Source organism: Adiantum capillus-veneris, chromosome 5 (genome assembly GCF_014529385.1).
Source record: "Adiantum capillus-veneris isolate H3 chromosome 5, ASM1452938v2, whole genome shotgun sequence".
Classification (NCBI taxonomy): domain Eukaryota; kingdom Viridiplantae; phylum Streptophyta; class Polypodiopsida; order Polypodiales; family Pteridaceae; genus Adiantum; species Adiantum capillus-veneris.
The window spans coordinates 76,072,204-76,088,130 of NC_140935.1; the positions used below are offsets into that span (position 1 = coordinate 76,072,204).

The following is a 15,927-nucleotide window of genomic DNA, read 5'->3' on the forward strand; positions in this document are numbered from 1 at the left end:
ATCCATTCCGCCTTCAAGGCGAATCGGTTGCATTGGGGAGCCAGGGGTTCGTATCCACATTGCATCGTTTCCCCAATCATGTAGTGCTTTCGTGTGTCGTAGCCATGGTCTGCCAATGAGCAATGGGAAGCCGCCTTCTACCTGGGGAAGGCGAACCACCACAAAATCCAAGCTGAATGTGAAATCTTGAACCTGCAGAGGCACCTTTTCTACAATGCCCAAGGGGTAGACAATCCTCTGGTCGGCCAAAGTCACTGTGAATGGGGTAGGCCTAGTGGGCTGGAGACCCAATGCCAGCATAGTGAATTCAGGCATCAGGTTGATACCCGACCCACCATCTACTATGACCCCTGAGAATTCGCGGCTCATAATAGAAACGGTTAGACGCGGACTCCTATAATCAGTAAGTGAAGCTTCGGGATAGGATATCATGTAGGATTCGGAGGGCTGCACTGGGAGGTGCCCGCCACTAGACCCTGCACCAGGGTACAGAGATTGAATGATGGCAAGGGTGTCACTTCGAAAATTTGCATCAAGTCGAAGCATGTCATACAATGAAACTTGCTGAAAGGTATTCTTCAATATAGTCTCTGCTGTAGGTTTTTCTCTTGGGATCAGTGTCTTCTCAGTTTCCTTGATCTTTTGTAAGTCAGCAACTGCTTCTAAGAAAGCCCCATCAATATCGAAGAGCATAGTAAAAGATCCTTTCTTAGCACTAGGGGGTGGCATGTCAGCAGCTACTGGAGGAGGTGTAGGCATTGGGGAGGAAAGGGTTGTACCTGCTGGAAGATTGAGGCCGAGGGCTGCCCTTTGAGCTCGTGTGAGGACACCAGTTGGCTCCTCTACCAGCTGCAACTTGTCTTGAGAGGCAATCATATGGGCAGAAAGTGGTGGCTTGGGGTTGGTACTAATTGCTGTCAAATTGATCTTGGGAAAGGTGAATTCAAGTTGGCTTTGACTTGGGCTCGTAGAGGTAGAGGCGCGTTGTTTTGGACAATCCTTAGTGTAGTGATCCTGAGCCTCAGGGCAAAGTTGGCACAGAGAAGAGCCTTTTGGCAGAGGGCATTTGCTCTGATAATGCCCATATTCTCCGCATCTGTAGCAGAGTATGGGCCGATTGGAAGGACGAAACGGGGGACAAGGTGGTTGCTGCATGGAGTTGGAGGCTGAAGTGTAGAAGCTCTGAGGGGTTGAGGTGGCATTAGCATTATAAAAACTTTGAGTCGGGAAAGTACTTGACATACCTTGGACAGCAGGGGTATTGAGCAAAGGTGGCGTGTATTTGGGATGGCCGTAGTGGGAAACCATGTTGGATGATGGTGCTAACCCCTGCTAGAGAGTGGGACCAAGACTTTGCTGTATTTTGTGCAATCCCTTTAGATAATAGCAATCCTTATCTTCACGACCCGATTTTTCGTAGAAGTGGCAATAAGAGCGAAGGGGATAGTCCTGTGGAGGGTGTCCTGGAGAGCGGCATGAACTACACCGTACCATAGCCTTAGTCTCCTGCTGAGACCTGAGCTCTTCTAACTCTCTTTTAAGTTGATCATAAGCCTCTTGATGTGGAGGCTTCTCCTGTCTGAGAGAGAAGGATCTCTCTTCTTGAAGGGCCCGCTGTAACTTTAGGGCTTCCAGTTCCCTTCGTAAAGAAGTCAAGGGGTCTGATGGACTGTCCACAAGTACAGGGGCAGTATCTAACTGAGGAGAGTCAGTGAACTGCCTTCTTGCTCCCTCTATTCTAGTAGCAGTAGCAAAAAATTCCTCCAGATTGGCTTCAGGACGGAGACTTTCTTTGAGCTTTTGTTGAGAAGTCTTAGGCAGAGCCTTCTCTACCCACTTCTTTACCATGAATTCCCCTGGTTGCTGAGGCAGCTTGGCGACTAGGGACTTTGTTCTGGTCATGAGCTCTGCAAATGTCTCCTTGGGCTGGAGCAACAGGTTGGCCAACTCATCTAGAATCTTCTCTTGATAATCCCCTGGTCGGAAAGCTTCACAGAACTGCTGTCTTAACACGGTGCAAGCAGTAAAGTGGTTTTCAGCAAACTGACTGTACCATTTATCTGCAAGACCATCCAAGGTGGACGGAAAGAGCACCAGGTATGCGTCTTCTCTGTTGAGGCCACGACCTCTGCAAAGAGAGACAAACCTCCGAGCATGGTCGTCTGCATCTTCTGTGAGAGACCTTTAAAGGTAGGGAACTTGATGTTCACCTTTGCCAGAACACTTGTGAGCTCCTCCATGGCCTCTTGCTCCTGATTTTGTTGCTCACTAGCTTGCTGTAACAAAATGGGGGAGAGCCTTATCGGAGAAGGTGACCTGGAGGATGTAGAATCAATCGAAGGAATGGAGGTAGCCGTATGAGTAGGTATGGGTGATGGGGTTAATATGCTTCTACTGGGCACCAAGGGTTGACGCCGTCTGTGGTAGTACTTCAGAGGACTCAGTAGTGCACTTTGACGCTCCAATGACCTCCTTGTATGTGTCATGCAGTAACCGCCAACCCCACCAAGCTTTGGGCAAGAAGACCTTCACTTGGGTAAGACAACCTTCACTTGGCTGAACATTGGTCTAGACTCTACTAGACCAGGGTGAGTGACTAGACCACCTGGCCTGGACCAGGACGAGGAAGGACTAGACCAGGACGAGGACTGGGTGGACCAGGGTTAGAGAGGACCAGACCAACAAGGCGAGAGACTAGACTAGCTAGATTAAGCTGTCAAGGGTGAAACTAGACCAGACCAACAGGTTGCACAGGCGAAGCGAAGAAACCAGCTACTCAACAGAGTGAGACTTCAGTTGAGGTTCCACCGTGATCGCCAAAATGAGAGCACCTGTAGTGCGGATAACGTGTCGTGCTCTCTACAGTGGGTGGTCCTCAGTGCAATGTGTGTGAAAATCTCACTCAAACAGACTGAATCTCCCTCAAACAGATGAACAGAAAGGAAACAATAGACGTCAACAGAGCTCTCAAAGACACAACAGCAGACCAGAACATATGACTCGACTATCTCAAAGACTGATATAGACTCAGGCGTGGCAGCACACTCAGCTCCAGCCCAGGATTCTCAGGTACAATGGGGGTGTCGAGGCTCAGATGTGCCGGGATGGTGCAGACGTGCTCTGTGTAAAGACTCTCTGCTCTCTAGAACGATGCTAGACCAAAGGTGAAGTAGCTGCCCCGATGACCAACCGCTACTACTCATATGTAACACCATAAAGGGCCACCAACGGCTCATAAATGTCAGCCATGTGGTGACCTGGCCACGATGTCCACTAGACCACCGTCGGTACCCTGCCACTACCATGTGTCACTCCCAGCCCAGAGGGTCCGTCCAGTGTGAAACAACCTAGACCAACTGTACTAACTGTGTCCTCTGAAACTGACACTGTAGCCTGCTACAACTAGGGGGCTAGACGGCAGAGACTCTGTAATGTGAGACCAAAACTTTGCCCGTGCACTTGCCACATTGGGCACATAGATGTTCAGGAAGCCCAAGAGGCAACCCTGAACGTGCATTGTAATCAACGGCTCATAAATGTCAGCCATGTGGTGACCTGGCCACGATGTCCACTAGAACACCGTCGGTACCTTGCCACTGCCATGTGTCACTCCCAGCCCAGAGGGTCCGTCCAGTGTGAAACAGCCTAGACCAACTGTACTAACTGTGTCCTCTGAAACTGACACTGTAGCCTGCTACAACTAGGGGGCTAGATGGCAGAGACTCTGTAATGTGAGACCAAAACTTTGCCCGTGCACTTGCCACATTGGGCACATAGATGTTCAGGAAGCCCAAGAGGCAACCCTGAACGTGCATTGTAATCCACTGAGCCCTGATAGGCACAATAATACCTCTGCCCACAATGGCCTAATGCGGCTCTCACAAAGCTGATTCTCTTGTAGCATAAGAAGATCAATCTCTCAGCCCACAAGGCATCGCTGATGCTCCTGACACAATCGACCCCATTGGCGGTGAAATTGGGGCCGACCTAATCTCTGCACGTTCCATGAGACAATCCTCATGGAGTGCGAGAAAGAACCGATGCTGCAACAGCAGCTAACCGCGCTATCTTCGAGGTTGGCTTGGATGAGAAATAATCTACATCCGAGCGTCCCCGAGATAGACGTGACTGCAAAAATTCTCTAGCCCAGGCCCAAGAAGAGCGTGCCGTACGTAAGGCAACCTCCTCTATCCATGAGTGCTCATGTATGTATACATAGCATGGTGGGTTGTATGTGTCAGCAAAGAAGTGAATACAATGTGTCTACATCCTTCCGTGTCTGGAGGTGTCACTGAGAACTTGGCCAGCGGCCACAAAGTTTATACCAGATTAGTAACCCCCAGGTCTCCCGTGTGGTGAGAGAACTCGAGGGCCTGTGCCTGGAGCGAATCCATCACTGAGTCCAGAGTCCACTCAGACTGGTCCCTTCCACATAAAGAGAAAGAGAAGCCAACCGCTGTGTCCAGGGCCTCTATCCCTCTAGCTGCAAGGAACAATACATGAACCCTGAAATAAGCCGCCTCAAAGTCTGGTGAAGAGTCACCGAGAAACCATGTGAAGTCGTAGGCCAAGAAGTCCCACCTACGACGGATGTCAAAGCTTGTCAGTCCAGGAGGAACTGTTGCAAAGGGAGACATCTGCACGAGAAAGGGGGTTCGCAAAAAAGGATGTCCCTCTCGCCAAGTGACTCTTGGAAAATGGGTTGCCAAGAAATCTCCTAGCAGCGGAGGAAGGTCCTGCCCCATGGGCCGGCTGTGAGGTAGGAATGGGAGGAGATGTCGAAGCAGGGGGGCTAGTGGGAGAGGATGGAGGGGGGGGGGGGGGGGGGGGGGGGGGGGGGGGGGGGGGGGGGGAAGGGGGGTGGGGAAGAAGATGGAGGCGGGGCGGGAGGGGCGAAGGAGGACTCAAAGGGAGGAGGGGCTGTTGATGGTGAGGTTGAGGTGGAGGGAGGAGCTGGGGCCTCGTTCTTTTGAAGAGGGTCGAAACAGTTCCCTGGGGGAACCCATTGCTTCTGGCCTGGAGCCTGGCGACCACCCAGAGGGCCAAGCGGACGTGGTGGCCCCTGTTGACGCCAACCAGGGACCTACTGCTAGCCCTCCTCTGCTTGGACCCCATGCTCAGAGGGTGAATCTGCTTGAGTATCGTGTGACTCCTTCTGCTGATGCTGGCCAACCTTAGGAGGCTTGAGCTAAGTCTAAGGTGAAGGTCGGGGCCTCCTCCGTGGACAGGCCTTTGCAAGATGGCCCATCTGTCGACAAATGAAGCATTGATTCGGGAGGCCCGAATACTCCACGCTCTGGCAGAGCCAACCACCACTCACCCGAGGTAATAGAATGACCTTCGGGAGGGTGTGGGTGCCCCGAACCAGAACACATATTACCAGCTGCCTTGACAGCTACAGAGGCTGTCGTGCAAGGTGTCTCCAGGACGGTCCCAATCTCTGAGCCAATCCTGGACAGGAGCGGAAGATACTCTGTCCTCGGGCCGGGGAAGCAGATTGAAATGGGAAGGTCTGCCTCCTCGACAAGAACATCAGTAGCTGGGCCGAAACCATGGCGCCATTGTCAAAAACGAGTTCGAACTGCTCGGATGGCCAAGGGGCTCATCGCAATGACCTTGGATGCCATCTCGGGGGTCTCAAACTCTATCTGGTAGCCACGTCCAAGAAGCTAAACATTGAGGATCTTTCCCACCTCTGCGAGAAGGCAGGCCTGGAGGAGATCAGGCACCTCCCCTCTGCTACCTCTGCCTCTACGCTCGTTTTGCTATGTCGGCGAAAGAGCAAGTCGGATGGTTGGTTCCACGGGGTCGGGCGAGGGGGCTTCAGTCGAGTCCCTCTGTGGCGAAGCAGAATCCATTGTGTCTGCTGCTGCAAGTGAGGGCGAAGAGGGTTCCCTGATGAAAGAACCACGTCGAGCGAGTCCGAAGAGCTACTAGCGAGGCCCACAAGGAGACCGAAAAAAAAGGAGGGATGAGAGGGGGGGGGGGGGACTTGCGATGTGGAGGAGGGGAGCGGAAGTTGGGTGGGCGGCGGGGGGGGAACGCAGCGAGGGCGAGGGCTGTGGGCAGCGTGAAGTGAGGAGAGCAAGGCGGCGAGGAGGAGGAGGGGAGGGGTGAGCGCAACGGGGGGGGGGAGGGCTGTTGGCGATGGCGAATGAAGCAGGTGAGCGTACGATGCAGTAGTAGCGAGCATCGTAGTTCTTTTTGAATTGAGTTCTTGGGACTGGATTTTTGTAGATTCAGTTTCGGGCACGTTTCAGCCTCCGTTCTAGAGTTGAGTATGCTCACGCACAAGAGTGCAAAGGTCTTGGTTTCTCAAATCTCCCATTTTGGTGTAGCGGGAAGCTCGGTTGGTGCTGCAGTTTTCACAACTACTGTGTAGTAGTGTGAAGTGTTGAATTGGGTGTATGTATGCTTATTGTGGTCACAGATTGTGACAGATACTACTATTTTTGGTCCTCTACAGTTTTTGTGCATTCTTTGCAAATATGAAGCTAAACAAGAACAATTTTCATGCTTGAAGTTTAGAATGACCAATTTCATAATGCATAAAGGTTAGTTTGAGAACGTTGAAGGTGAACTTGAAGATAGACGAGTGCTACCCGACGAGAATCCATGACTCCTCAACAAGTGGAAAGTGTTCAAAGATTGGAAGGCCATGTATTGGTGGCATGTTAATGTGGAGAATACTATGATTGGGCATATACAAAAAGCTAATTGCCCCAACAAGGTATAGAAGAATTTGTTCTCACTAGATGTGACCAACAACAAAGCAAGGTAGTTATAGTTAAAAGACATAGCTCAACACTATGAAGAAATAGGCCTGCCAATGAATGATTATGCTCTAAAGATAAAGGACATATGTGAATTTCTTGCACCTATTGGTGTTGCCATTGGCGATGATGACAAGGTGGAAGCATGTTTGCTTGGTTTAGGGCTAGCGTACAAGCAATTTAAGACCTCTATTCATACTCGAGAAAACATTTTGAGTCTTAAAAATCTTGTGTCATTGCTGGTTGTGGAAGAGAAGAACATTGGTGAAGATTCACAAGGTGTAGGTAATTCTGAACAATGCTTCTACAATAACGAAGGTAGAGGTAGAGGATGTGATGCAGAAGGAGGTGGCTGAGGTCGTGGAAACTAGAATCATGGCAATCAGTAGGTGTTTGACAATCAAAGGCAAAATACAAGTGGAGAGAAAACCTTTAAGGCAAGGGGAGTCAAACAAGTCACGGAAACTTTGACAAAAATAATGCGCATGATAATGGTAGGGGATGTTGGACATGTGGCACAATCAAGATCTCTTCGAGCCTGCCAACGAAAAAGGCAACAAAACAATTAATTAGGTACTATTAGGGGTGTAGATGAGGTGGAAAGACTATTTTTTGTGCATCATATGATGAACACTATGTTTGCAAATGTATCAATATGTGGTAATAATTTATGTTATGTGGATTTTCGCATCGAATCCCATGACCAACCATTATGAGTGGTTTCGGGACATGCAAACTTTGGATATTCCTAGTTATGTTGAGACAGGGGATGACACAACACATCCTATTGCACAAACAAGAAATGTGTTGATATACAGAATGTGCCCAATATCACAAAGAACTTGGTACCTATTGGGCAAATGATTGAGTAGGGCTTGCAGGTCAAGTTCTTATCCCATTGTTTTCATGGAGAATCTTGTGTGAAATAAATTTTCTCAAGGTCAATTCTTGTCACAAACTTGGACACTCCAAGTCTAGAATCTGTCGCGACACAAGAGAGAGATTCACTTAAAAATACTTTACAACTTTAAAATCACAGTTCAATTTGGTTGACACGGCCCTACGTACTTCCGTGCCTAGAGAGATTGGCCCCAAAGACTGACGCCCCTTTCGGTATTTCTTTTGTATTAATGCTTGATCAAGGTACAACTCCTGCGGGTCCTCGGCTCTCAGACTCTGTGTCCAAATGCTCTGAGAAGTGAGGCCCTTGGGGCTTATTTATTGATACAAAGGATGCCAAAAGTAGAGCCCCAAAAGCAGTAAACTCAAAAGCAATTGGTTCAAAAGCTACTAGTCGCAAAAGTTGGCAGAAAAAGACAGCAGCGCAATTTTCGGAAATCCGTACAAGTTGCCGCATCAACACTGTCAGCGCAAAAAGCGGAATTCAGTACTATTCTGCCACGTCAGCAATCGACGCGTTTCACGAGCGTCCATATAGTTTTGCGACGTCATTTGGCTGTCAGCACAGTTTGCGGACGTCCATACCGCCACGTGACCAGATTGGCCACGTCACCTGCTATACTGTCCAGGCAGTACTGCCACGTCATCTGTTTGTCACATACCCCCCTCTTGAAAGAATTGTAATCACCCTCGATTACGCCTGCAAAATCAGACATAAGCCATAAACCAATTCAGTAGACACTGACTCTAAGTACCGACGCACTAGACGACACAAATCTAGCACTTGTTCAAAGACGACAATCACATCACATCACATTCAGATCACATTCAAATCACATAGAATCTAGGACCGTGATTCTTGGCGACGTATTTAGCAATCGCATCTAGATCCGCACTAGACCTCATTGATGTTGATTTAACTAATCCCATATTGCGATCACATCCATAGATTCTGAGACCGAAATGTTGCAGTCATTTGGTCAATCATTCCACTCAAGCACTATTGTGTGCGAGTAATCATTTTCGGGGATCCCAAGTTGCAAAACATTTCTCATAAAGTCATTCAGCAAAATACTGTCAGCACATAAGTATCCTTGAAACCCAAAGGGAAATAAGTGACTTTATTCCATCGAGTCAATCTGTGACAAAGGAGTGGAGTAACTCCCCTCTTGTGTAGTCCCACCTGCACTAGATTCAACCCGTTGATCTGTGGGAACTCTTGGAATAGCCACAGCTAGACCAAAAGCGTCGAGGTAAAGTTCCAAATCTGAGGAGTATCTGCTAGATCCTCCTCCTCCGTCCAATTTTCATTTAATGCCGGATGGTTCTTAACTAAGAATCACCGTTCACTTTACCTCTCTAGAAGAGAAAATGGGCGTGCTCTGATACCACTGTCACAAACTTGGACACCCCAAGTCTAGAATCTATCGCAACACGAGAGAGAGATTCACTTAAAAATACTTCACAACTTTAAAATCACAAATTCAATTTGGTCGACACGGCCCGGCGTAGTTCCGTTCCCAAAGAGATTGGCCCCAAAGACTGACGCCCCTTTCGGTATTTCTTTCATATTAATGCTTGATCAAGGTACAACTCCTGCGGGTCCTCGGCTCTCAGACTCTGCGCCGAAATGCTCTCAGAAGTGAGGCCCTTGGGGCTTATTTATTGATATAAGGGATGCCAAAAGCAGAGCCCCAAAAGCAGTAAACTCAAAAGCGATTGGTTCAAAAGCTACTCCTCGCAAAAGCTAGCAAAAAAAAGCCACCAACGCAATTTACGAAATCCGTACACGTTTCACAAGCTCAAAGGAATTCATTCTTTTGAGCATTCTTTTTCTAGTTCACATTGTGAGGAGCATTTGCAGGCCACGACACATTTTTTGAGCGTTTCACAAGCTCAAAGGAATTCATTCATTGAGTGCTTGTCCATTTTTCCCCTCCATCAGCTTTGGAAGTTTTAAATTTTTTGCTCCACCCTTTGTGCTTGAACCTTATGCCACATTCTTCATTTGAATTAAATTGTAGTTTCTTAGACATTGTGGTGACTCAAGAATGCACGTGCCTGCGCGCACACATACACATATATGCACGCACGCACACCCTATAGTGATGGTTTCTATATGTTTGCGATGAGGTTGTCTTTAATTTTGCACATAATTTTGAAGCTAAAAGTTGATTGCTTTCTGTTATGCAGTTCTGGGAACAGCATTTGCCTTAAATCTGTTGCTACATATTCCTGTGTGGGTAGGAGTTCTTCTTACAGGATTGAGCACCCTTGTTCTTCTTGCTTTGCAACAATATGGGGTATGCCTTTGACCAATCGTATTGCCAGTTGTATTCACTTAGAATGCATAGTAATACATTTTCACTTAGAATGTATAGTTATACACTTTTAATCTTACGACTATGTTTTATGCTTAGGTAAGAAAGCTGGAAATGCTGATTGCCCTGCTGGTTTTTACAATGGCTGCATGCTTCTTTGCAGAACTTGGTTATGCAAGACCATCATCAAAAGAAATTCTCAAGGGAATGTTTGTACCACGACTTGGTGGAGATGGTGCCACCGGGCTGGCGATCTCCTTGCTTGGGGCAATGGTTATGCCGTAAGTAACGCTCCCCCCCCCCCCCCCCCCCCCCCCCCCCCCCCCCCCCCCCCCCCCCCCCCCCCCCAGACCCCCCAAAAAAAAAAAAAAAAAAAAAAGAAACCTCTCCTCCTCTCTCTAATTTCTACCTCTTTCATAGAAAGCATGTCGCGAGATGCTATAGGCATGCTTAGTACATGTAAGCCTCAGGATCCAATAGCATCATTTTTCTCTCCTTGAAGGAAACTATCATTGAAGCAGCTCATTACCCGTATGACATCAACAACAGATGCAAAATCATTGCGTAGCTTGCTCCAGACATAGCAGAGCGAGAAAATGCGTAGATTGTAAGCCACCAAGCACACGGAGTGTGCCGACCAATGGAGAACCTGCATTGAGTTCGAATGAAGCAATAGTTTCAAGACCCTAAGCTAGTTTGAATGGGGTATGTTGGATAGTTGCTTTGAAAGATATGGCGACCTTTGTATGTGTGTAGGTTGTGTCACCTTTGTGTCACCTCTATGCTCACCTTTGTATGAGTGTAGCTTGTGTCATGTCATGTGTGTAGGATGCATCCGGCGAGGGACAAACACTAAGCCCTTCCCTTTTAGTGGTGCTATAGTTGGGCTTTTAGGTGGGCAAATGGCTAGCATAGTACACCGGGTGATCTAAGTTGAAATCTTTGCTTGGATGAGTCGGGACAATGCCTACATTAGTCAAATTAGCATCAATGTGCCCATGAAATGTAAGGAAACCAATCCGAGGCAACCAATATAGGTGTTTGAATAAGCGAAAGCTTGTGCCCAAGTCTGAGAATACTGAAAAGGAACAAATGCACTAGTCAATTGTGTAAGAGGTTGAGGCTCAAGCACTATCAACATACATCTGAGCGGTGATGATATCGGTATGGCCAACAAAGCTCTGCACACCTCTAGGGTTGTGCAACTGGGGCAACTTTAAAATAACAATTATTTTATGAGCATCACGAGCCAACCCTTTAGCAAACACAACAGGGCCCAAAAGCGTACGTTGTAACCAAAAAGCGACATTTGTTAGGATTTAGCTTGAGGCTTGCTTCTCAACACTTTTGCAAGACTGAAGAAATTTGGGACAGATGCTCCTCCAAGTTCTCAAGAGGTGTAGAACACTGAGCATCGGAGAACGTTGATTTTTTTTTTGGTCAATTCAAAAAATCCCAACCCATTACATGGCGTTTCTGGTTCTTTTGTTTTCTATTTTTTTAAGATTGATTTTTAGAGGAAAACTCAGCAATTGACCACATCAAAACTTGCATTAACAAAAAATCTGAAATTGGCAGTCTTCACAGAGCCTAGAATTATAGAAAAACAGAAAAAAATGACATTTTCGTGCAAAACAAATGTGAACAAAAAATGAAGTAGAGCCTAGATTAGCAAAAACATATCATAATGACGGTCATCACCGCATCTAGATCTATCCATGAATATCCTGAGATGTCACGTGCACATGGCTCTATGTGCCACGTGGACATGCTTCATCGACTCCTAGACCCAATTTTCCAATTTTGGAACCATCTTGCATAAATGGTTTGTACGCGCGGTTTGACAGATGTTATTACACTAAGGTGGGCATTTGGCACGATGAGCATGTAGTCCAGGTTAGAGGAACGTGTCGATCTAGTCGGTTTGTCAAATGGTTTACCAAGGAGTGAATTATCGCCCGTGTGCTTATTTGCATTTTTCCCGACCTAAGCTAAAATTCTCGACCTGGCCAAAAGTCATATAAATGGAGCAGTTAGGCCAGCGTTTTCTCATAAGTTTTGGAGCGCTACAGATCAGCCCAATGTTTTGTACCAGAGCGGACCCAACGTTTTTGGACCAGATCAGCCCCATCGTTTTTGGTCCAGATCAGCCAGCATTTGTGCATTTCAGCCCTAGCACTTGCAAGACCAGCACATCAGCCCCAACGTTTTCAGTTTTCAGCCCTTCCCTCGTTGGAGGTGCGTAAGATTTGCAAGAGTTATCCATCTAGATGCGGTCCGGTACTTCGGCAGCCCATTGAGCCTCTCCTTGGCCGTTCCCTCACCAACATCGGGTGTTCCCATTGCCGTCCATCATCGACATCATCAAGATCTGTGTTTTCAGCCCTGCTTTATGCGATAGATCTGCTGCGTTTTACGTGCCAGATGTGTGTTTTTACAGCCTTCAACCCTTCATTCCTCTCACATCGGGAGTGCAATATCTACTTCTTGGTGGCCATCCGCAATCCCACATTGAGAAGGATCCAAAGGTGCATCAAATCAACCCCGAAGGTGCCTCGTCTCGAGGAGTTACCGCAATGATATTCCCCTTCGAGTTAGTAGAGTCTGCACTTGAGGTATTGCATGTGTGTACATTCCATTTATGCAATCAAAAGGAAATACCACATTGGCAACGATTTTGGGGTCCCCTTGAGAGTGTTGGTTGGGACCCCATCGGGTGACATTCTCCTCTCTCTCTCTCTCTCTCTCTCTCTCTCTCTCTCTCTCTCTACACATCTCTACCACTCTTATCTCATTCCCTCTCTTTAGGGAAAGTAAAAGGAACCATCATTCATGCTAAAAGCAATCAATAACGCCAGGAAAGAAGTAAAGATTTGTATACCTCTGGCTTGCTGTTGCAGGCTTGCACACTCCAAGCGAGAAAATAGCAATACACGAAAAAAAACTTCAAATAACTGAATTGAACTTGAATAGAGAGAGATGGAGAGTTGACACGGATCGACGGAGTTCTGAGCCGAGACGCACTGGCCCCAAAGACTGACGCCCCTTTCAGTATTTCGTTATTGTTATGCTTCACAACTTTGGAGATCTATGCGTGGTGCAGATGAGGTTTTGACACATGCTAGAGTGGTGGCTTCACATGCCAGTGATGGTGATGTCACGTTTCCCTCTAGTGTTCCTCCTGATCACATGTATTTGAGTGGTGACACTTCTTCACGTTGGTTGCTAGATGAGGATGCAGTTTTCCACGTCACACCGCATCATGCCTAGTTTAGCACCTTCCCTAGTAGGAGTTTTTGCTGTGTGCACTTGGCCAATGGTTTGGCGTTTGACATAGGAGTGAAGAAGACATTTGTATGTCATTGTCCAGTGGTGTGTCATACACGCTACGACATGTGCGCTACGTTCCTCAGCTGAGACAGAGATTGATCTCAGTGAGACAATTAGCATAATTTGGTCGTCAGAGACTGCTTAGAGAGCAGTCTTTCTAGATGCATTGCGGTTCATCAGTGATTGCCAAAGGAGCCCGCAGTGGCTAAGTATATCCTATGCATGTGTCTGAGGTACGAGACGGCATAGTCTCGATTTTGTTGTTGGCATGCTTTGAGCGAGAGATGAGACGTGTCTCCTTTTCAAGTGAGCTCTACCATGCTCACGAGACAAAGCATTTTGCTGTGCAAGACATGCCAGTGGAATCTGTAGAGATAGAGATAGAGCGGCAGTGCTCTAGTGAGACACAACAGGTGTTCTTAGAGTTTGTGTAGGTAGAGGTAGAGCAGGTTTTCTTCCTAGAGACATAGGTAGAGATGACAGATATGGAGTTTTTTGATATGCTCATGCTAGAGGCTGATTAGGTGATATCAGGACACACATATCGAGTCCCTATGGATGAGGGGGAGGTGATCCTCCAGGAGTCAGAGTCGACACATCCATTTGTGACAGCTAGTCCTGATGATGCAGAGTACGCACATAGCGTAGGGCAAGCGAGTACAGCTAGGGTTGCATCGATTTTGCCAGCGATTGGGCGTCTCATGTACGACCCGTTAGTGTCGAGACCCGACCATCACGCTGGAGACTTGGGGGTTGAGAGATTTGATACAGACTCTGTTGCCGTTAGCCAAGTTCTTTGTGACACCACCAGATACAACAGGATGTAGGCACATTGTGGTTACCTTTTTTCCTGACATGTAGAGTACACCTTGCTATGTATATGTACATGAGGACTCTTGGATAGAGGATGTAGCCTGACGGACGACATGCTCTTCCTAGGCCTGGGTTGGACAAACTTTACGGTCACGACTATCTCGGGGTCGCTCGGCTGCGGATTACTCCCCATTCGAGCCGGACTCAAAGATAGCGAGGTTGGCTGTTGTTGCCGCATTGGTTTGTTCTCACTGAATCCATGAGGATCGTCTCATAGAATGTGCAGGGATTAGGTGGACCCCAATTTCAGCTCAGAGGGGTTGCTTGCGTCAGGAGATTCAGCGATGCCTTGTGGATGGTATGATTGATATTCTTATGCTTCAGGAGCACCATCTTTGTTAGAGCTGGCATTCGACGATGTGGTTAGATTTTGCGTGGCCGTTATGAGACATTTTGGTCAGTTGCTTTTGGGCGTGGAGGCATTGAGGGAGGGGTATGTATGACTATTGCAGACTCATGGAAGCAGACCATTGTGGGCAGAGGCATTATTGTGCTAGGCAGGGCCTAATGGATTACTATGCAGGGTCATGGTTTCCTCATGGGCTTTCTAAACATCTATGCGCCCAATGCGGCAAGTGAACGAGCTGAGTTTTGGTCACATATTGTAGAGTCCTTGCCCCATTCAGAGCAGTGGTGTGTCGGGAAAGACTTCAACATGTTGGAGGACCCCTCAGACATGATTGAGGTAGCCATGCTACTGTGCAGGCGGCTGAGCTGGCAGCTTGGGAATGTTTATGTGACCTTGAGAGTTTCAAATGTGCCGGGAAAGACTTCAACATGTTGGAGGACCCCTCAGACATGATTGAGGTAGCCATGCTACTGTGCAGGCGGCTGAGCTGGCAGCTTGGGAATGTTTATGTGACCTTGAGAGTTTCAAATGTTTTGTAGCATGTAGGCCTTGTGGCGCGGCCCCCAGACAGCTTAATTTTCTCTCGCTCTGATGGCAGAGTAGGAGTAGTGAATCTATCTCGGATAGATCACTTCGACTCCAGTGACCACAACTGTGAGATGGGAGGATCTGTTTGCATTCTAGTAGGGACTACATTTTCTGATCATGCGCCAGTGTTTCTTACTGTGACAGACAGACAGAGGAGTGAGAGTACGATGCTGCGCATCCCTGAGAGAATCTTGTTGGATCAAGAGCTCAGAGAGCTGGTGGTGGCACTTTGGACAGAGAGTTTGGACAGTCTGGGCACCCCTGCTGGTAGAGTTGCTGAGCTTAGTCGCTTCTTCCTCCAGGAGTCTGTAGCTTGCTTGGCTGCAACTAGGGAGGAGGAGAAGCGTCTTTGATGAAGCATTGCTTCCTTGCGACGGATGCAGGAGCACCACCCAGAGAGTCCTTGGTTGAGGGAGCAGTTGCGACTGGTTTGACAGGAGCTGACTAGCATTGAGGAGCATCGTCATGAGTTTGCCTTTCATCGGCAGGCATCTCAGTGGACCCAGGTGGGTGACAGAGTTACTGGGGAGTTCTTTGAGACGGTGGGGCCCCGCCATGCTCACACCAATGTCAGCCAGTTGAGGAGACCCGACAGGTCAGTTACTTCAGAGCCTGAGGATATGCGTGCAGTTACTACTGACTTTTACCGTGATTTATTGTCAGCTAAGCCACAATCAGAGTGTCAGGATGCATGCAAAGAGCAGGGTTGGGCGCAAATGCCTTGCCTTGTTACTGAGGAGATGCGTCAAAGCATGAGATTCCTCTCTAGCTAGAGGAGCTCCATGAGGCCCTC

General features: G+C 47.9%; 1 protein-coding gene across 1 annotated transcript in view; it reads left to right on the forward strand.

The window, feature by feature from the left end:
* LOC147457550 (metal transporter Nramp1-like) overlaps positions 1–15,927 on the forward strand; it is a 106,748-nt gene that overhangs the window by 53,427 nt on the left and 37,394 nt on the right. Inside the window, exons 6-7 of the mRNA XM_086512419.1 lie at positions 9,867–9,976; positions 10,094–10,275. Coding sequence (XP_086368545.1) covers positions 9,867–9,976; positions 10,094–10,275 — 292 coding nt within the window. The remainder of the gene's footprint in view (positions 1–9,866; positions 9,977–10,093; positions 10,276–15,927) is intronic.